This window comes from Aspergillus puulaauensis, chromosome 3 (assembly GCF_016861865.1).
Source record: "Aspergillus puulaauensis MK2 DNA, chromosome 3, nearly complete sequence".
NCBI classification, from domain to species: Eukaryota; Fungi; Ascomycota; class Eurotiomycetes; order Eurotiales; family Aspergillaceae; genus Aspergillus; species Aspergillus puulaauensis.
The window spans coordinates 852,078-872,144 of record NC_054859.1 but is presented as its reverse complement, the minus strand read 5'-3'; the positions used below and the strand labels follow the sequence as shown (position 1 = coordinate 872,144).

General features: G+C 51.3%; 8 protein-coding genes across 8 annotated transcripts; 6 read left to right on the top strand and 2 right to left on the bottom strand.

Annotated features, from left to right (window-relative positions):
* Nucleotides 1-1,917: 1,917 nt before the first annotated feature.
* APUU_30362A (protein kinase domain-containing protein) lies at nt 1,918-4,098 on the top strand (the record flags this gene model as incomplete). The annotated part of the gene is made up of 1 exon (XM_041701446.1): nt 1,918-4,098. One exon carries the CDS (start codon nt 1,918-1,920, stop codon nt 4,096-4,098), a length of 2,181 nt encoding a protein of 726 aa, XP_041554331.1.
* Nucleotides 4,099-4,896: 798 nt separating this feature from the next.
* APUU_30361A (uncharacterized protein) lies at nt 4,897-5,091 on the top strand (the record flags this gene model as incomplete). The annotated part of the gene is made up of 1 exon (XM_041701445.1): nt 4,897-5,091. One exon carries the CDS (start codon nt 4,897-4,899, stop codon nt 5,089-5,091), a length of 195 nt encoding a protein of 64 aa, XP_041554330.1.
* A 275-nt stretch (nt 5,092-5,366) lies between these two features.
* APUU_30360S (S1 family serine peptidase) lies at nt 5,367-5,804 on the bottom strand (the record flags this gene model as incomplete). The annotated part of the gene is made up of 1 exon (XM_041701444.1): nt 5,367-5,804. The coding sequence occupies one exon, from the start codon at nt 5,802-5,804 to the stop codon at nt 5,367-5,369; it is 438 nt and encodes a 145-aa protein (XP_041554329.1).
* Nucleotides 5,805-8,086: 2,282 nt separating this feature from the next.
* APUU_30359A (uncharacterized protein) lies at nt 8,087-9,077 on the top strand (the record flags this gene model as incomplete). The annotated part of the gene is made up of 2 exons (XM_041701443.1): nt 8,087-8,208; nt 8,282-9,077. 2 exons carry the CDS (start codon nt 8,087-8,089, stop codon nt 9,075-9,077), a joined length of 918 nt encoding a protein of 305 aa, XP_041554328.1.
* Nucleotides 9,078-9,308: 231 nt separating this feature from the next.
* Nucleotides 9,309-9,749, top strand: APUU_30358A (YjgH family protein; the record flags this gene model as incomplete). The annotated part of the gene is made up of 1 exon (XM_041701442.1): nt 9,309-9,749. One exon carries the CDS (start codon nt 9,309-9,311, stop codon nt 9,747-9,749), a length of 441 nt encoding a protein of 146 aa, XP_041554327.1.
* A 3,490-nt stretch (nt 9,750-13,239) lies between these two features.
* On the top strand, nt 13,240-15,175 carry APUU_30357A (uncharacterized protein; the record flags this gene model as incomplete). Its single annotated transcript, XM_041701441.1, has 2 exons — nt 13,240-14,044; nt 14,109-15,175. 2 exons carry the CDS (start codon nt 13,240-13,242, stop codon nt 15,173-15,175), a joined length of 1,872 nt encoding a protein of 623 aa, XP_041554326.1.
* A 714-nt stretch (nt 15,176-15,889) lies between these two features.
* APUU_30356A (Sds3 domain-containing protein) lies at nt 15,890-17,496 on the top strand (the record flags this gene model as incomplete). Its single annotated transcript, XM_041701439.1, has 2 exons — nt 15,890-16,327; nt 16,426-17,496. 2 exons carry the CDS (start codon nt 15,890-15,892, stop codon nt 17,494-17,496), a joined length of 1,509 nt encoding a protein of 502 aa, XP_041554325.1.
* A 1,137-nt stretch (nt 17,497-18,633) lies between these two features.
* On the bottom strand, nt 18,634-19,794 carry APUU_30355S (diacylglycerol/polyprenol kinase family protein; the record flags this gene model as incomplete). Its single annotated transcript, XM_041701438.1, has 1 exon — nt 18,634-19,794. One exon carries the CDS (start codon nt 19,792-19,794, stop codon nt 18,634-18,636), a length of 1,161 nt encoding a protein of 386 aa, XP_041554324.1.
* Nucleotides 19,795-20,067: the final 273 nt, after the last annotated feature.

The following is a 20,067-nucleotide window of genomic DNA, read 5'->3' as shown; positions in this document are numbered from 1 at the left end:
TGTCAATCCTGGTGGAGCGCAACTTATCTCGTAGAAAAGTGAGATTGATAAGGTGGGAAATAGAGGGATTGTCAAGAGATTCCACCCACCCTATACGAGTTGGGGGCACTCCAAGGACCAAATTTGAAGAAGTTGCTGATAAATAGAACAAGGTAGATGGGACCATCCAGTCCACCGGTACTGGGTGCAAGGGAGAATGGGATTGTGTGGGCCTTAATAATGTGAATACTGCATATCAGCACCCGGAACCAATATCATTAGACTACCATGCATGGTTGAACTAGGTCCACCCAATTACTAGTACTCTAAGTAAAGAAGATTATACCCACAGACGTAGATATGCCTGTGCGTACGTGTCAGCTTAAGCCTCATGATCGACGAACTGCTGTCAACCAGGGAATGACCTCCCACATGTCTTCTTATCATGGGCGGTGCCGTCTCCACGGCCGGTGTACCAGGTAACTATGGATTCAACAGTAGGTAATCGAGAGTGCCAATTCAGGAAATTGTGTATTTGACCTGTTATTCCGCGCGAAAGCTTGGGTGGTAAAGGTATGTAACTAGGCGTTTTAGGCACTAGTCTTATCAGCGACTGCTGAAGGACACAGATGGGGCTTGTAATATAGGTCATGAACTGCCTAGAAAGCCCAATTGCGTAAATGCGGAAACCCAGGACATTTGTTTGCTATTATTGTGGGCTTTTTGACGCTGGCGTGTCTGTGCTGACGGATCTGGAGATAGCAGTCTGGGGTACTGCGCTCCCCAGGAATCCAAGAATGATGTTAATGGAGTGATGCCTGTCCGAAAGGTGAGGCTTCTCGACCTAAACGCTCTTGACGCACATTTTGCCTACAGGGAGGTGATTGGTCAAGCATCAATTCTGAGCAAAAGAGAAGTGGTTGGCCTGGACAATAGCCGGCAATCCCAGGGCTCCCTTCTACTTGGCTGCCAAATCCAGTGGCACTTGACTATCAGGCGACTCCACGGCACGGCCAGCGTCATGACACTGATTCGACCCAGCAGATTGATGAGTACGGGGGGCTCCGGCGCAAGAGATAAGAACACATCTTGACGGACGGCGGTTGACGGCGGTTCACATGTGGCCTAGGAGCTGGGAACTAAGAGAGCAGTAGTTAGAATCCAATCGCAGCTCCATTGCCAGAAAGGGGGCTCCGCAGACCTCAAGGACGAGCTCGCTGAAGGATTCAACATCGAGTCAGCGATTTTCGACTGGGGAAGACAGAGAATGGACGAGAGGAAGCGGCTTATCAGCGCATTTTACGGAAAAGTGACAGTCAACTGTCAACTGATAAGCATATTTCCCGATTGGGCCAGGGTGACCAGTCATCTCACTTGTCACTCCTGTCAATCACAAGAGCCTATGCAATGAAATTCTCCTCTTATCAGCTTGCGCAGAAATTGCCTTTCATTTGATTGTCACTGCCAATGTTGCCTGCCCAATAATGCACGCGCTACGCTGCATTGTCTTTCTGATCTATCGCGCCTCTTAACGGTCTTCATTCCTTCTCGATGCTTGGCCGCGCCGTTGCCACGCTGATGATCTCCCTCAACCTCGTCCAAGACCAAGAACCATTTCAATCCTTCTTGGCCAATGCCCCTCCCGGATCACAAAACGTCACCCTTCATTGCTACTATTGACGTGCCTGAAGGATGGTGGCCTCTCGGTCTACAGCCACAAGATAAGCCGCTTCGTGTCTACCCATTCAGAGACAAACTACTCCTCCATAGGTATTCCCCCGGTCTCACTAATAGCTGACACTTACACATGTATTTATTACGTCTTTATTTTCCTCCCTTCGTCCTTTTTTAACCTTGCATAGAAATGTTCCTACGACGCTCTGAATCTCCCTCCCATTTCCGTGCTTTATTGCTTCGGGTTCCTCCGCGGAGTTCAGCATGTCCGTCTTGACTTCTGTCTGGTGGCCCGAGGACCGTGTCAAGACGACTATCTGTCCTGATTTTGTCTTCAAGCACCTTCCTCCAAGCACATTACCTCGTCTTGTTACCCCCCTACCTTGGGGTGAGGGCCTGACGAGCGAGACCTACCTCGACTGGATCCTTGCCAAAGCAGGAAGGCTATTTCTTATCCTACTTGATATTGGTATTCCGGGCCGAATATTTCACCTGGTCGATGAGTCCTTTGACGACCAGGATCTCCCAATTGCTGCCCATAGCGTTGACCGGCTGCAACTTTCTGCTCAGGATCTAAATTCTGAACTAGATTCCAAGTTTTTCCTCGCCCAATGGCGTTTTATCGTCAGGGGCATTGGCGAAGGCGAGCATGTCAAATATACCGAGAACGAAGGCATTCCCGTCGAATTATTGAATACCGGTACTGTATTGGTGAGAGAGGGCATTGAAAGGGTCGTCCTGGCTGGCGCGGTCTGCAAGATCTATTTGCGGACCCAAGTTACCATCGGTGGCGCGCCACATTTCTTCGACGAAGACGAAGTTCTCGAAGAGGTTCGTTCTATGAGGAGATTGGCCCATGACCATGTTTACTCCATTTACGCATCATACTTCGCCGACAACACTATTTGCATCCTCTTCTCGGGAGTATATGAAAGAACTCTCATGTCTTTCCTGACCGATACGCCTCAATCATTCAAAAAGCTCGCAAAAGAACGACGACGAGAAATATTAATCAATTGGCCACACTGTCTTGCACATGGTCTATTCTGGCTGCATGCCCATGGCCAAGTTCATGGCCTTATTCGCCCATCCAATATCCTAATTGATGCAAACTTTAAAATCTTCATTGGTCAATTCGAAGCTCTGGATACCTTACTTCCACCAGTAAAGGTGGATGATGTTGAGTCCTATCAATATGGCCCACCGGAAAGGTGGGTGCGCTCTATCAGTGTCCAGAACAGCGGCCCTACGAGCAGCACACTCCCATCAGGAGGGCGTTCTGGTCGTAAGGCGGGAGAACGTCCAGAGGGATTGAACCTAGCTCGCTTGAGGGGACTGCACATATCGGATCCGGAGGCACTGAGCCCACCTCCAGAGTCGGTCGCTTCTCATGGCACTGTTATTCATGTTGGTCGGAAAGACCCATCTTCTCGATATTCCATGGGCCTTTCCTCTTCCTCGGGGTCTAGTAACGGGAGTATTCGTAGGCACGGCATCTCGATGAAACGCCCCATACTATACACTCCGTCTATAACTCCTTCTAGCTCTTCAGGGTCTTCGGAAGAGCGGGGTTCCATGATTTTCAACTCCGTCGGGGTGCCCACTGCGCATACCAGTGGCGGAGCATTGGTCCAGATATGGCAGTCTCGGCAAACCGATCCAGAAGCATCCGACATCTTTTCCCTCGGGGCCATACTTTTGGATATTTTTACGTACTTGTGCAAGCGAAAAATATCCGCATTCGCCAGCCATCGTGGTGCAAAGAATCGCACAGCGGGTCGTGGTGGCGGCGTTGCAGATTGTTCCTTTCATCTGGACCGGAATATTGGCCAAGTGAGCTCGTGGATTACCCTTCTTGACAGCGACGCGAAGAAGCGCAAAGACCCCGTGTTCCAAGCTGTCCGACCAATGCTCGCAATGTCGCGAGACATGGTCAGCAGAGACCCCGGCAATCGGCCCTCTGCCTTTCAAGTAGAGCAGCTTTTCGCTTGTTCTATCAGAAGAGCAGAGAGCAAGGTTGCACTCTGCTGCTCATCAAGCCTGTATTCTGGCCACCGAGAGCGCCCGGACGGTATGAGATCGGCTAAAGATGATAGAGTAGCCGTACCAAGGATAGGATCACGATCACCATCTGCTTCTCCGAGAAGCCCAAGAAAAGACCAAAACCAGACAGAAGCCTATATCCAAGATGAAAACGGCCTCCTAAGTCCAACCATTCCATCCACGCCAGGGACTTACCTATGTTCTTCTGAAACTGAATCTTATGCCACCAGCGAGTCAGATCGCGAGACCCGAAAAACGAAGTCCAAACAATCCAACAGGAAGCAAAGCAAGAAAAAGTCGAGCATAGTTCGTGGCATGTCTCCAGATGCAGGACCGAATCCTGCACTCGCAAATGATCCATCCTGGGGCTACGCAATTCCATGGGTAGCTCTGAAAAACTAACATCTTTGATATTTCTAGCCCTAACTTCTTTTCGCTTCATATACCCATTATTGCAGAAACCTTATTCGTCTAATCAGCCTGTACTTTATGATTCTCTACCCGCTACTTTTTCGAAGACTACTAGTCTGCATTATTTTCTCTCAATCTCCTACTGATATTTGTTCTGCAATTTTACGCCCTGATCTTGATTTAGTTTGTTACGATTAATATGAAGCGACGGTACGGCGGTCTGGTTTCGGAATGGACATTTGTGCATTTATATGAAATATCGTATAACGTCTTTTGCCCCCAAGTTTACGGCTCAGCCTCCCTCTTCCATTAAGAGATCGTATGTCGGCGTAGTTCCGTCCATGTCCTGAACTGACCTTTTTCTTTGCGCATAGATCCGACACTCCAGATGGACGGTAATAACCACCAGTCTTAGTACAGGATACTCGATTTACTGCTCAAGCGATGTTAGGCTACGAAAATTATCTTGGGAAATAAATAAATTTGTTTTTGTATTTTAGACACTCAGATCTACAGTAAGGTAGAAAAAAGACTTTGTACTGTGCCTTCAACTCGGCGAACTGAGCGTCCTCAATAGGTATTAAATCTCATAATCAACATCACTTAGTTTTTGGGGGGCAGGACCCCGGTTTCTGGACGCCAGATTGCCCTGCAACTGGTTGAGCGGTGGTGCTCGTCTGCAGCGTGGTCGGTTGCAGCGTAGTGCTCGGCCACGTAGTCAATGGTGTTGAAACTGACGGCACTGTGTTTGGCGGCATCACACTTGATGGTATCGAAATCGACGGCACCATGCTAGAGGATGTCCAGCTTGGTATCAACGCCGTGCTCGATGACACAGAACTCGAACCCGACGGTACTATACTAGAGGACGTCGAGCTTGATATGAGCGCCGTGCTCGATGGCACAGATGTACTCGAATCCGACTGCTGCGCAGGTGGCTGCGGCGACCCCGGACTCTTCATACTCTCCACAATAAAGCGATGAATCTCCTGATTCGCAACATCCGTATAAACCCCCGGGTATCCGGGCCTCGCACAGCCAAGTCCAAACCCAACGACGGCAACCTGCATACCATCATACGCAAGCGGGCCGCCACTGTCACCCTGGCAGGCATCCTTGCCCGGCGAATAAGTGCACATCATCCGGTCTGTGATCGAGGCGACCCCCTGATAGTCATTGCTGCATTCTTCCCGTGCGATTGTCTCGAGTTTGACAGCTTGTAGCTGCTCGGAGAGTTTGCCGTATTCACGGTCGAAGCCTCATCCGGTAGCTGTGCAGTTGTGGCCGGGCTGTAGGGTCGCAGAGCTGAGTGTGATAGGGCGGGCTGAGGCGTCAAGGGCGATGTCGCTGCTGAGGGTTATGACCGCGACGTCGTAGTCGCCTGTCTCGGGGTTGAATTTGGGGTGCGTCGTGATTTTGGACGGCTGGTAGACGCTGCCGCCGTGGCCGATGGTTGAGGTGCCTGCACGGATGGTCAGGTTATTGGGGTATTCGTGCGTGCAGTGGGCGGCTGTTAGGATGGACTTTTCGTTGAGGATGGAGCCGCCGCAGATGTGTTGGCCGAGGTGTTCCAGGCTGATTTGGTATGGGTAATCCTCAGATGTAGTTGGGCGTCCGCCGACGATGGACTCACGGGCAGTGACGGTGTTGAGGGAGAAGAGAGAGAGGAGGGAGACGAGAAGGATTAGAGAAGGCATCTTGATGCGAGGCTGGTAGGTAGTACCAATTGCAATTGCACCTTGAGGAGATGGAGGGATGGAGGATGAGAAGTGTCTTCGGACTGATCTCTGTATTTATGTCTAATCTCGACACTGTGAAAATGAGGGCGTTCACTTTGACAGCCCAGTGTACTGACTTGGGAATTTATAGATGCAGTGAAAACATTGGCGATGGAACAGCCTCGGCCATACAGATATATGAATTATGCAGGACACATGAAGTGAGATGCATAGCCTCCGGAGCTGGTAGTGGCTGAATGTGTTATAAAGATCTATGAAGACTGAATGCTTCACATCAAACCTGCCTAGTGAAAGCTATTGGAGAGCAATGAATCTAATTTTACCCCCGCTATGTTTACTATGTACTTTACTCTGACAGGAATCATATTGGTTCCTGAACAGGGAGGTTCTTTATTCGGCCTTAATTTAGCAGATATCTTGTATCTCACTGCATAGGGGATGCCCTGATTAACCAAAGTCAATTGACTGAATGAACATGAACTCTTTGTGAGCTGCCTTTCGGGAAAAACATCCACTTAAATGAAGCAGTCTTTGGGAATGCAAAAATATCCTACCTTGCATTTTAAAGCAATTGTATTTGCTGGTGCTTTGTACTGCGGACCCAGTAGTAAGGCCATGGCCAAGACCGCATTCGCTACCAAAGTGGATAACCACAGTCTCACACATTATTGTGAGAATTTGGAAGCAGTCCGTAGCGGTGCCCTAATAAATCCGGTCGACAGTCAAACGGCCTATCCACCAAGGCCTCGAAATGCCACCATCGGGGCTCCGTATAAGCTCCACCGTTGAATTTGGTTGAGTAGACTTCCCTCCGAGGAACGTGGCTGCCCGAGATGGAGACCAGACTCAGAAGCACCCTAATTATAGCCGAGACAGTGTTCACCACAGTGATTGACGCCTGCACGTTGAGAATCCATTCAACTCAGCTTAGATCCAGCTTCCAGTGAAGCGATGGCGAATAGAGAGGGAAATGATTGGTGACACTCAATACGACAATGCGATCTCTTGCGCGGGTAATGCTGCACGAGTCAATCAGCAAGTGACGTTAAAGACATGGGCCAGCTGGACGTCCCCATTGAGGCGCAATGGGGACATTGTGATTCGTCATTGCAGCAAACTGTGGGAGTTGTGGCAGGTGGTCTGGCAGTTGTGAGGTTGAGGTGGTTGATTTTCGGGACACTCCGACTGCCGAGAAGAAATTACAGAGAAGATCAGAAGAGAAGATCAAACGAGAAAAGACAAGATTGATGGGAAAACTAAGATCCGATTCAGCCCTGCGACCACGAGGGTTTCGAACAGTCGGCAGCGAGATTAAGACACGCAGCGGGCATCATCAACCTGCTGCATCTGCTCTGATCCTGGATCATTGTTCACCAGTCACGATAACTGCAAAAAACACGGTCGGCCCCTTTTGCTCCTGAAATCGGCAGATATCGTCATGCACGGGCTTTTCCAGGCTTTCCAGGCTTTCAGGCCGAATCTGATTCTGGGCAACGATCGAGACCCTTTCCGGCTCCACTCAGACAACAATTCGATTGCGATCTGCTGGAGCGAGAGTTCCCAGTCTGGCAGCCTGTAGAGCCTGAGCAGGAGGGGCACTGAGACAACGCCGACAATTCCACGTTGGAAGCGCCAGCATTGTGAGCACAGAATTACGGAAACTAGGTACAAAACCGTCGCAGGTCGCAGTCGACAAGGAAAATCCAGGAATGTCGAATACCCGAATAGAAATGAGCAGGACTTTGTTGCAAAAGAGGATCGACAGCAGCTTGCGTGGATGGCCCCCTGCCCCGTCTCCGTCGCCCACTCAGATGCCCGCTTTCATCTCGTCCCCCAAAGTGACATCGCTGCATTCTGCACTCGCGCAATCTTTTATCACTACTACTTCAAGCCCTTTTTTATTTCTTCTCCATCTTAAATGGTTTCGTTCTCAACTTCCTTCTGTGACTCTGTCCCTACCCGGCGCACCCCAGTCAATCTGACCTGTCCAGACCATGTGACCCTTGGCTCTGCGCCTGTCAAACGTCACTATCTTGGGAAACTGGAAGCTTCGTTATTGCCAGTGTCGCTGATTGGCCCCTGCGCTCTCGCCATCCAGACTCGACGTCACCGAATACGTACGAGTTCAACACAATTGTTTCGAGCTTGTTGTCCCGGGCGCACTCGAATCGCCCTTTTAAATCCTCTACACTGTCGGTCGCCGATCCATTGTCTTGACAACTGCGACCGCTGCTGCAGCAATGTCTACCCCTTGTCCATTCCGCATTTCGCGGACTGCGAGCGATCGGCTGGCTCGTAATGAAGCATTTCGAGCAATTCGAGAGAATCTCAGGCGCCAGGAGCTCGGCTCTGAAGCCCCAAGGTGCATAGTCCCCTTTAACCACTTACCACGAGTATGCGGCATGTTGCTGACCAATGCCTTGTTGCTTTCTTAGTTTTTGCGCATCCCACCACTATTCGTGCTCGGACAAGGAGAAAGAGTCGTTTCGCCTGCATCGTGATATAATACACACCCTCCTCCTCCCCCTCTTCCTTCTCCATAACCAAGCGTCTCGCGTCGCCGTCAGCATGTTGTCCGGCCATAAAGCAACAGAGTCAGAGCGAGCCTTTCGAGGTGAAGCACGCGATGCTTATGCTTGGCTGCATTGCATCTTTAGTGAGGAGCATGATTGGTATATGACTGAACGCTGCCCCGCCTGCATCGGCCTGCACGTCTTGCATTCAGAGCCCACCATCCGTTTTGTTGCCGTGGCGTGTCTTCTGTCCGACGACTTGCTCAACCCGGGCCTGCTCAACTCCTGTCGGCGACTGCCTAGCTTTAATTTCTGGCTTGAGGCACTCGAAATGGCAGTTCGCGAGGATCCATTCTGGGGCGCTGACTGCTGGCCCGACATTGAATATCGGGCATGCTCGCTCATCAATGGCGTTCAGCTGCTGTCGCTGCAATGCCTGGAATTCCAAACTACTCTAGACCGACACAGTTTGCAATCGACCACGTCGTACAAGGCAAACTTTCGGTTTCAGCGTGATACAACTCAGTCGCTGCCAGCTCATCCGGTTCCTCTGGGCGCATCCGATTGCTCACAGCTACCCCTTGGGCATGCGACCGATTCGAAGCAACGCTCAAAGCTCTCTGCAAACCGGTGTCTGCAGTCACACTGGGCCGAGCGGCCTCGGAGATTTCACACGAGGCGGGAAGCTGACACTCGAAGCCGATCAGTGACTTCGTGAGCCGATCCCGGTGATCATGTCTCCATCCGACGGAGGCATTGAACTATTCTAACACCATTCCAAGGTTCTTCCTAGTGTTAACCTTTGGCTATACGAGGTCTAGGGGCTAAGTAACAGGCTAATAGCCTATGACTCATTCCACATCGACTTGGCTCACAAAGGCTTATAAGTCGGGGAATATGGCCAGCAAAAGAGCAACCCAAGCTCCGAAGCTTGCATAACTCACCCAATATGACTTCAAACCCAACATCCGCCGATAAGCAGTTCTACTCGACGCCATCCCCATTCGAGGAGCGAATCGGGTACTATCGAGCGGTTCGTCATGGTCAGCAAGTCTTCGTGTCTGGAACCACTGCAGTCGACCCCGCATCTCCAGCTGACGCCCCGCAAATCCTCTACCCTGGCGACGCACGCCGGCAAACGCGCGTGGCACTTGAGGAATGTATCAAGGCAGTCCAAGCCCTCGGCGGCAAGGGGCCTGAGAACGTGGTGCGGGTGAGAATGTTCGTCAGTCGCCCCGAGGACTGCACCGCTGTTGGGGAGGGGTTCACGGAAATCCTAGGACGCAAGAGCCAGCCGGGCGTCGGGGCAGCAGCGACGATGTTGGTGGTGCGCAATGGATTCGTGGACGAGAGAATGCTCGTGGAGATTGAGGTGGATGCAATCGTTTAAGCGATGAGGACGATTACGTGCTCATTCGAGACGAAACGAAACACGACAAGGCAAAACAACAACAAAACAACAACTAAACATTACAGAAACTTGCCGACTTGTGGGTTCTAGAAGTTCTGGAACAAATAGTGACTCCAGTGTGACTCACTCGATATATGCCGTCATTCATGAAAAGTCGGAAGCATATGCCAAAAGCGAAAGAAGAAGAATAATCCGTCTTGTTATAGAAGAACATCGTCATAACTCCAACAAACAAGCAACAATTGCAAAACAATACAAATCACGTTTAACTCCAACTCTAAAGAAAGAAGCCTGAACACAATTACTATAAAACTATAAATCGTAGTCCGATCTAGACAAAAAGTCCCCCGCCACGCATACCCACAACAATCCCGATGAATCCTGATCAGATGAATCGGTGATCCTCGATAAACAACCTGCACTTAATCTGAGACACAATGGCGGGGAGACACGGGAAACCGCCCATCGCCCCAGCTCCAGCTCCATCTGCAGATGGCAAGACCCTAGAATTAGATCATCAAGTCGCTTAACTTAGTTAGTTATGCAGCGGCATAACTAATTAACTCGTCCGCTCTACAGTAGGTAACCCACAGTGTAAATCCACCGGGGTACGCGGTGCAATCTAGCAGATACGGAGTGACTTAATCTCGCACCCGAAGTGGCAGCAGCAGCAGGAGTCCAGTATTAACTACTAAACTAACTTATACGACCGTTACGAGGAGGGATGGCACCACTACTGCAAGTGCCTTCCAACTTCCCTGTTTACCGACACTGTATCCGTAAGCGAGTGTACTCCGTACATCTTCCCCGCCCCCAACGTGTCCATGGAATGCAGCGTTTGGGATAGAATATTCATCTCGGTTACCACAGTCTACTAACGTATAGGTCCAGTATACGTAAGACTTGCAATTCAACTCGTGCTCCATGTATATTTGCTACAATTTCGGAACTCACTCCCAGGCTCCAGCCGAGCAACCTAGAACTTGGAGAATGAATGACCTGACTCCTCACGGGTCACGACTCACGGCCACGAGGCAGCCGTCCGGAGAGTCGGGTGGGATGGTAGCATGGTGGGGTGGGCGGCGCGAGTGCTGCATCTTGCCCGATGCGGTATCTTGGATTCTCCGCTCGTGCCCGCCCCCGAAGTCTTGTATGCGGACTAGAGTGCGAGGTACACGAGTGGTCTCGGAGATACGGGCATCGCGTTCGTCCTGGTTGAGACGCGGAGTTAGCTGGTGTACATACACGTGCTTGTCACTTTGCAAGTAAATAAGCATGGAAGACTCCGACTATTCCCCATCCGGAGTGTCGAAAGGCAGCCCTGGGCGGTTGACAACAGCGGTACGGAAGAGAGCGGCAGTGGCAGTTAGTTGGGCAGGGCCGAGCCAGGCCTCGACAGACTGAGACCGAGACTGAGACTGAGATCAAGGAATTCCAGCCTGGCCGGAAACGGCGGTGGGGTCGGCCCAGCCAATAGAATATATCAGACGGCCGCCCGACCATTGGCTGGCGGCTGGAGGCAAAAAGGCAGAAAACCGGGCATCGCAGTGCGTCCTGAGTCTCGACGTCAAGGATGTTGTTGGTTGACTTTGGTTGGGGAATTTCCACTGCTTCCAAAACCTTGGATCTGGTGCGGATATTCGCGCTTCCTGCCTGATTGAACGGATGGCTTTGGAGCGCGAGTTGGGTTGAGTTGATAGTTGAAACAAAGTTGAACAAGGCAACCTTGGGATGGGCTGGAGGTCAGTAGGATGTCGGTCGGCACAGACTGACAGCCAGCCAGCCCTGTCCCCTGTCAACACTCGACAGTCGACGGTGGGCTTTCGCCAGGAAAAGTACGGTCAGCTCGAAATAGCTGCAAACTGGCGGTCTCTTCTTGCCCGGTGCATTGATCGCACCGATCGCCAAAAGCGATGCTGATGCTGATGCTGATGCTGATGCGAGATGGCTGCCATGCCAGCCTTGGGCGTTCCATCGTACGCATTGAGGTTGAGAAAAAGGCCGGCCAGATCGAGACTGTACTCCGTACCTCAATCTTCAAAGATGATGCTGGCCGTGGCGCAGGTCGATCAGTCCGTTTCTGGACTTCTGGCAGTTGCAGTGTCATACATATTTACCTTTTCCTGTTTTTTTATTTTTATTTTTGTATTTTTTTTATTCTTATTTTTATCCAAATTTCTTCTGCTTCCTTGCTTTTTGCTTTCTTTTTTTTCCCCTTCTTTCTTGTTAAAAGCCTCTCGATGAGCATTGGGGCGATTGGATTGGGCTAAATTCTCCGTTTGTAAGGTTGTGTGCTGAATTTGCACGGGTGGCTGCAAGATGTGTCGGGTAGGACAAAGAGATGGAAAGACCGAGTAGAATGCAAAGCGAGAGGGTCCACGGGCTGAGCTGGACATGATCTACGTCCGTATTTGAGTGCTGCTTTGGAGGAGAGGCCAGGGATAACACGACACTGTTATATGCGCAAAAAGCAAATACCGATGGGAAAAAGTTGGATGCTGCCAGCTGGGGTTGCAGGTGTGCTGGCGCGAGATACCGACACTGGGGCTCGAATTGAAACTAATCGATCTGGCATACTCCAGACTCCATAGGCCCGTTAAGCTAATGAGATATGGACATCAGACAGAGCAGAGTGTGATGTCCATATCAAACAGACGCTGGCCAGTTCCAGACTGCCAGTGTCAGAGCCAGGCAGAGTGGGGCTGAGCGAGGCAGGTCTGTGTGTTCCCGTTTCGGCCTAGCGGCAGCACAGTCACCGCAGTGGAGCGTCCGGATCAGCCACTATGGGGGCCTAGACAAGTCCGCGCGTCTGGCCTCACCCTGTCTGCTGGCAGGTTATTTTAGTGCAGATTCTTCGCTTTCTGGCAGAGGAATCCCAGCGTGAGATTCTTGAAACTGAATTCTGACTTCCGCAGTGTTGTAGATGCTCGCCGCGACATCGGTGAGGGCGAAAAAGAGAGCAGGAGCCGCTGGGACTCGTGTCATGGACTCCCAATGAGGCCCGGTCTAGACCGCAGGACCACCAGTGGCAGTCCGAGGGAACCAGACTGGTCCCAGACTGCGCCAGACTCCGTCTGACTGTCGCTCCTTGGGTCACGATCGTTTCCAGGCGTCATTAATCCTTTGCCCTTCAATGGTCGCTTTCCTCCCATATTCTAGACCCTTCAGACTGTCTCCCAATTTTCTCTTCCCTTCCTTCAATCTCCCTCTTCTCCACCGTCTCCCTCTGTATTATCGTCACTCTCTCACCTTTTCAACTCCTCTCGTCTCTCTCTCTCCCTCTCTCTTTCTCCTCTTCGTCTCATAATCTCACGCACGTCTCGCTTTCTGCCTCCTGTTTTGCGCCTACCGTCCCCGAATAAACTCCGCCAGCGACCGACGACTGATTCCATCGCTCTCCCGCGTCTCGGGTACCATCTCACCACTGTCGGTTGCCTGCCCGCCGCCCGTTGAATCCGACGCACCCTGGATGTATTCTCCACAGTGTCATGGACCTTGTCTGTCTGCCTCAACAACAGTGCGAAATAGTACTCCTGTCATGCGTTCGACGCTTCCCTCAGATCCTCCATCAGATGCATCCGCTGAAGCCGGCACATCGCGTCAAGGCATCGTGACACCGTCCAGTCAACATCATACCCAACAGCGTCGACCTTTATCACCTTCATATTCAAACTCTCAACGTCCACGCACTCCAATATCTTTGTCCCAGAGCCCAGGCTCGGGTCGACTCAAGCGTCGCGCTTCACAGGGCTCGCTCCTAACCAAACCATCTTCTGTCTCTCGCTTCCTATCTCGCAGCAGCGCCTCTTTCCATCCTCCCTCCGTCGATATCTCTGGCTCGGTCACTAAATCCTATAACCGCACCGCCGACTTCCATACAAACTCCATTGACTCGCGTCTCCGGATTTCCACTGCTTCGAGTTCGCTGGCGGCTCGAACCACGCAGTCCTCCCCGCGGGCGTGGGAATCGACAGGCAAGGACGATTATCCCGCAACTCTACCACCAACACCACCCGAAGACGACGATCATATTGCGTGGAGCCCTCGGAACAATATGCTACTGTTTGAATCGCACATCAACCGGGACCCGGGGCTAATACCCATGGATGAAGGTCCCAACATGGATACCACTTCTGGGACAATGCATTCGGATACATTGGGCAGCCCGTCGGATAACATATCACCCTCAAGTTCTGGCGGAAGTCCACAGTCTTCTAGCGGCGACATGGACTGCGACCCAAGCTCATGGCTAGAGAGCAGTGTGCAAGCAACTTGTAAGTTTTGGTTCGGCTGCGTTATCTTCCAGCAAAAGAGTCAAAAATTAATACATTTTCCCAGTGTCTTCGTTGCCGTTTTCAAATGCCCGAGGGGAAGCCGCCAAAATTGTTTACCAAATGCTTCCATATCCAAGCCCTCCTACAGATTGCCACACCGACAAACCTGCGAGTCCCGAGATTAACGAGAGTATTTTCTGTTCCATTGTGCAGGCAGTTCAGCACCGCTTACAGCATGGGCAATCTCCATATATCAACGTCACCCATGCAGTCCCGGAGCAGTTCAGCCTTTCGAACCTCCCTCATTCTCCTCCCAGCACACCTCACTCGTTGGCCCCGGCCGACGACTATTTTAGACCGACTGCAGTATTTTCCAGCGCGGCCGTGGTCTCAGCGTACCACGACTTTCGAGGCCCGATTCAGGTTAAGACACCGCATTTTCCGATGCCAATTGTCCCACCATCCAGTGTTCATATTTCAGTCCTCGAACGCTACCTACCCCCGTCCTCAACTCAAGAATACAAAGACCTCTTTTCTTCCAACCGGCCCTCTTTTCTTGTCGACCGGTTAAGTGAGCTTTCGCCTGACGGTGGCTCGCTGCTCTTCATCTATCCCACCAGGCGAGGTGCATCGACTTTCAAGTCGCAGTATCTAGGGCCCATCCTCGACCCCTTACTGCGGCAGCTCGTCGTGGTGAACGAATTGTCAGCAGAGATCGGTCGCTACCTAGGCAAAGTTTCCGCGGTCGCTCACATGGACGATTTTGATACCATGCGGGAAAACCTCGACCACCTTTGCGACTCAATGAGTTCATCCTCCTCTCGGTTCAACATTGTGGATGCCCGCAAAGGTAGTGTTCGACTTGACCGAAAACTTTGGTCAGAATGGTATATCCACCAAGATAAGACCCGAATGAAGGAAGTGATCAGCCTCTATTGGCAGAACAGCCGTCGTCTTCCAGGGTCAAAGCCGACACTAAACACCCCCGGCTATCATCGCATGGAGAATAAAGAGGTGACGTCTGCTATGCTGCTCAGTGAGATTATCGATGGTATCCGAAGGCGACCATATGAGATGGAGCCTCGAGATGGAATTGAACTCGGCATCTTCGTGATTCGCCGATCTCACTAAGCAATCTGCAAAATAGCGGACATTGCAAATCGGGGCCATGCAACATGGCTTATGTTTTTGAGAAGTGATTTTTTTTGGCGATACAAAAGGGATCTTCATGGTATGGCGTTTTTCGGTGTTAGGATGGAATGAATACAGAGGGAATGTGGGTTACTTGACATGCATTGGACACGAATAATACCCTATCGCTACGTATTGTTTTGGCGCTTTGACTTATCATCATGCACTGGCTTGAAATGAGATGACTATGAATAGCTAGTTTGGATAGACATGATCTATGTACACCATTATGAAACAACTGAAAATTTACTTTACATTTCTCCTGATAAAAGCTTGGTCTCGTAGCATTTTGCTTTGTGTTCACCTCGCCTTGGCTGGTGTTCGTCACGTGGGCGGTGAGTGCCAATGAGAGAGGCGCGCTAGTCCTGTTACGGTAGATAGGCCTCCCGCCCGGCCTTTCTGCCCCATCCGATGGCTGTTCAGTTCGGCGTTCCTCTTGCTTTTCTTCTTCTTCTGTCCCAGTGCCTTCATGTATACTCCTCCTACCTGCATTTTGACCCAAGTATGATGTGCAGCTGTCTCGTTTCCATGCTGTAGCGCTATCCTTCGGTCAACGTCTTTACTCCCTGCCCTCCCATAGAAAGCGCCTTGACTACGGATCCTACTCCCGCGTGACGACACTTCTGTTCAGCAACCAGTCTGCTCAATCAGACCATGGCTTATTCTCCCGCTCCCCCTTCTCCTGGAACTGGAGGCAGCGGGCCCATGATGTCAAATGGCTTGCACTCGAGGGGCCGATCGACCAGCCCTCCAACCAGCATGCCGCTTTCGAAGCGGGACAAGCGACGCAGCGCGCTACAAGAGCGCCTTCACGATCTTACGGCCTCGTTCAGCCAGAACCGTGATACTCAGTTTCGCCAGCAATTGCACGCTCTTCAGTGCGATATGACCCTTATCAACAATGCTGATCCTTACAATCCGGGCCCTCTCCCTGATTCGGCGGATGAAATTGCCCACCTGATTGAGAACACGGTTGGAGGCGGCAAATTCGCGAAAGAGATGGCTAGCTTAGCGGGCATGTGGTATTCTCGCTTTGTTCAGGAAGTTAACCAGGTCAAGGCAGATCGAGATGCTGATCTCGCTATGTTGGTGGTAAGTCTTTTTTCTTTTTTCTTTTTCTTTTTTTAACCCCCGTTCGGCCGGATGTGTTGATCTGGTGAATTGAGCACTGACTGAAATCTTGGATATAGCACCGCCATAATAATAATCTGGAAAGATTCCAGCGAGAATATGCGTTTCGCGCGCATTTTGCGGAAGAAGAATACGACAATCTCTCGTCAACCCTCCGCGAGCGTCTTGTGCAGACGCTTTCAGGCAAGCGGGCTCGCCTCATGAGAGAAAAAGAGCATCTTGACATCGCGGACACAAATGCCCTCCTTCTTCACCCTAACCAATTCAGCATCACCAACCCTGCCAGCCCTGGTGGACTTCACGGGAACCGCAAAACCAGACATACTCGCCATCGCGTGGATCTCGATGAATTAGGCAACGGGATCATGTCGGATCATCTCAATAAGAGAAAGAGAAAGGCTCCGGAGGAAGATATCGGGTCGCCAGTCCGTGAGACCCCGGCGGAGCGTTCAAAGGCCCAAGTAGCCCAGCAGCAACTTGCGCCGGCGTACTCTATTCAGTCTCTCTTTACAGAGAAGGAACTCAGTGCACATGCGAACCAGGCACACATTGCCACCGTTCATTTCTTTTCTACGTCCAAACGTCCCGACCAACCCTCAGGCCTGGCAACTAATGGGAACAATACGGATGCGGATGAGGCATCCGGCATGGATGGCACCGGTGCCGAGGACAACGGCACTCCCGCCACCGATATGGCGCGAACCGCGAGCCAGAATTTCCATGCTACACGTTCGACCCGGACGCATGGCAACCACGCTCTCAACCCGCTGGCCGAGCTTTCCGATAAGCCAGCTGTTCGTCCGAATCTCCCTTACAATATCCTAGCCAACTATCACGCTCGGCCTAGCAACAGCGGTGCTCCCCCACTACCTCCGCTAATGAATGAAGAAGTGGACGATGATTGGATCCGTATGGATAAAATGCAGAACAAGCATTTGGGACATGTCGATAAGAACCTCATTCATCTCCTAGTTGAGCAAACTCCGCCGGAAATCGATGGAATCCCACACAACCCGAACCGGTTCAACCTCCTCCATCCCGACTTCCCAACCGAGGTGGGTATGCATCTATACCCCCTTCGAAAAGACGGGGAGAGCAACGAGCGTGCCAAGAAGGCGAGGATAGGATGAACATATCTGCGGTTACTGTAATCGCTTCTTCTGGCGTTACTTGGTACAGATACACATAATAAATAGCGGGCCGGAAAGGGACATATTACCGCTAGGCGTTTAGGTCGAATCGGCGTGACTACTGGGCTTACTTATATTCTGGCATTTACTTCTTTTACACCCCGTCTCTCTCATTTCTCTTTTCTTTCTGTGGTACATTGTTTTGATCTCATTTCGTTGTCCCATCTCCTTGTTCATGCTTCACGGATCAAATCTATGCAAGTGGGATGGCGAAAGTTCGTCGTAGCCGTGTTATTATCGCGTTGGATGCAAAGTTCCGGGAATCCTAGTACTGGCTTGACCTGACTTGACATACGCATGTCTCTTTTTTTTTCGCATCAACAGTATCCCTTAGAGAAGATCAGTGCGGCCGATAGTAATGTACATTCCTTTACCCTCTGGTTTACTAGTTTGAATTTAGTCGTCTATATTTTCATGCGACTTTTGAATATTCGTCATGGCCTTCATTCAATCGGTCCTAGCAAGAGCGTAGTACGCCGGACTTTTACTATAAGGCAGTACCTCGCTGCCTCTCGGGCTTGGAAGATAGGGCTAGCTGTTAGACCGTCCGCCGCCGCCACGTGGGTAATCTAAATTGCCATGCTTATTGTACCTATCCATAGATGAGCGGCGTTGCGTGGTTGATTTAACATTAAGCTGCCGCGCACATGCCATGGGAAACCTAATTTACGGCTCAACTCGTGGTATCCAAGAGCTAAATACATTTGGCATAACCTTTTTGAGGCAGCTGGTAATCCATAACCTTTCTGAGGCAGCTCGTGATTACAGTGTAGCGCTTGTCATGCCCAGTTTTCTATTCCTGATATCTTATTTGAGACTATGGCTGAGTAAAAGTCCGGGATGTTTGGGAGTTGAGTAGTGATATTAGTACGTATAGGTGGTATAGGCATAAGTATATGTGTATGCATGCATGCAAGTATAATCATAGGCTGGCATGGGTTATTGAACAGGGGAAAGAAATGGAGGGAGGGAGGGAGGGATGGAACGAGTCAGTGGGAAGGGTGGTGTAGTAAAGGGGGGATCGCCGTAACATAGTGGTGGAAAGAGTCTATCTAATAATACTCGGTATAATTCGAATCACCCAAAAACCTTCAAGAAACCCCATAGCCCAATACCGCTCAAGACGGGGATGGTGAAATTGTCATCCCAACCGAAAAGATCAATAAATTCGGAGCCTGCAGCGACGACGCCGGAGACAACGCTCATGACGCCTAGTGCTAGCGAGCCGGTGATAACCGTGCTGCTCTCGGTATATGATGTTACCGACCAGCCGATTAGACGCTTCACTGGGTCCGGTATCAGGTTGATACGGCCGGTGTATAGAAAAGCGCCTTCCGGGTCACTGGGGAAGGTTCCGACGTATGGAACGAACCAGCCCCAGAAAGCGGCGGCGGTGACAACGCCGACAGCCCAGGCGGCTAGAGTGCCCGCAAGACTCTTTCCCTTACGCAGGCTGTAGGTGTAACGGCCGTAGATTCGGCCAAAAGTGGAGGCGGCAGTGTCGCACCAGGAGAGGAGAAGGACGCCCATAACCCCAATGTCCTTGGGGAAGAAGCGAAGGACAGTATATGCGCCAACCAGGTACCAGATCACGCCGTTGTAGCCAGAGACCTCGGTTTCGCGCATGAGTGCACCCACGCATCGGATATAGATCTTGTTGATCCTCTCAGACCGGTGACGCAGGATATCTGTGGCGGCAATCGGGACGAGAGTTGAAAAGAGCCACGGGGTGATCTGGTGTGTTTGGATACCACGGCTGTACAGGTGAAGTGTCAGGAATCCGATCGAGACGTGAAGGAGTTTCCGCGGAATCTCATGGCGGTGGATAAAGTTCCGATATCGCGTGTGTAGAGGGATTAGGCCGAGTGGGGAAGGTGATCGCGAGATACTGTCGACGAGCCGGGTGCCGTCAGCTTTCGACAATGGAGAGAGGTAGCCGTTGGTCTGCGGCGTGTGGCCGTTCGTTCGCGCTGTTAAAGCCTCAATTTCTTCAGATTTAGACGCCTTCGATCTAGATTTGCGTCGACGTGATCGCGTTGGTGAAGAATCTGTCGTCACATCCTGACTCTCTTCTGTAACCTCGTCAAGGCGCTGCCGCCGTCGGGCTGCCGAACGTGTTGTCGGTGCCGAATAATCGTTCCGCGATCTTGATGAGGCTCTGTCTTCTGATGGGGTCGGCGATGGAGAGATAACCCTTGGTGTCGCAGGCACAGCTCCTGGATTTCGCGCCGACGACATCTCGGCCGCTCTGACGGAGAAGGGCGGAAGTACCGCAGCGATGCTCAGTCCGGAAAGTGGGCGCCTGGGGGTACAACAGACACTGGAGGCAACAGCACAGGGGGTGAAAAAACCGCTTGCTTCGGAGGACGAAATGGTGGGCAGGAGTCCTTTAAAGGAGAGGTAACGGGGGACTGGTGGCTGAGCGTAAGATTCGCTAGGTTGACTAGAGTACCAAGGCAGAGACGACAGCGTCGCGCATTGCTGTCAGACCGCACACGAACCGGGCAAATA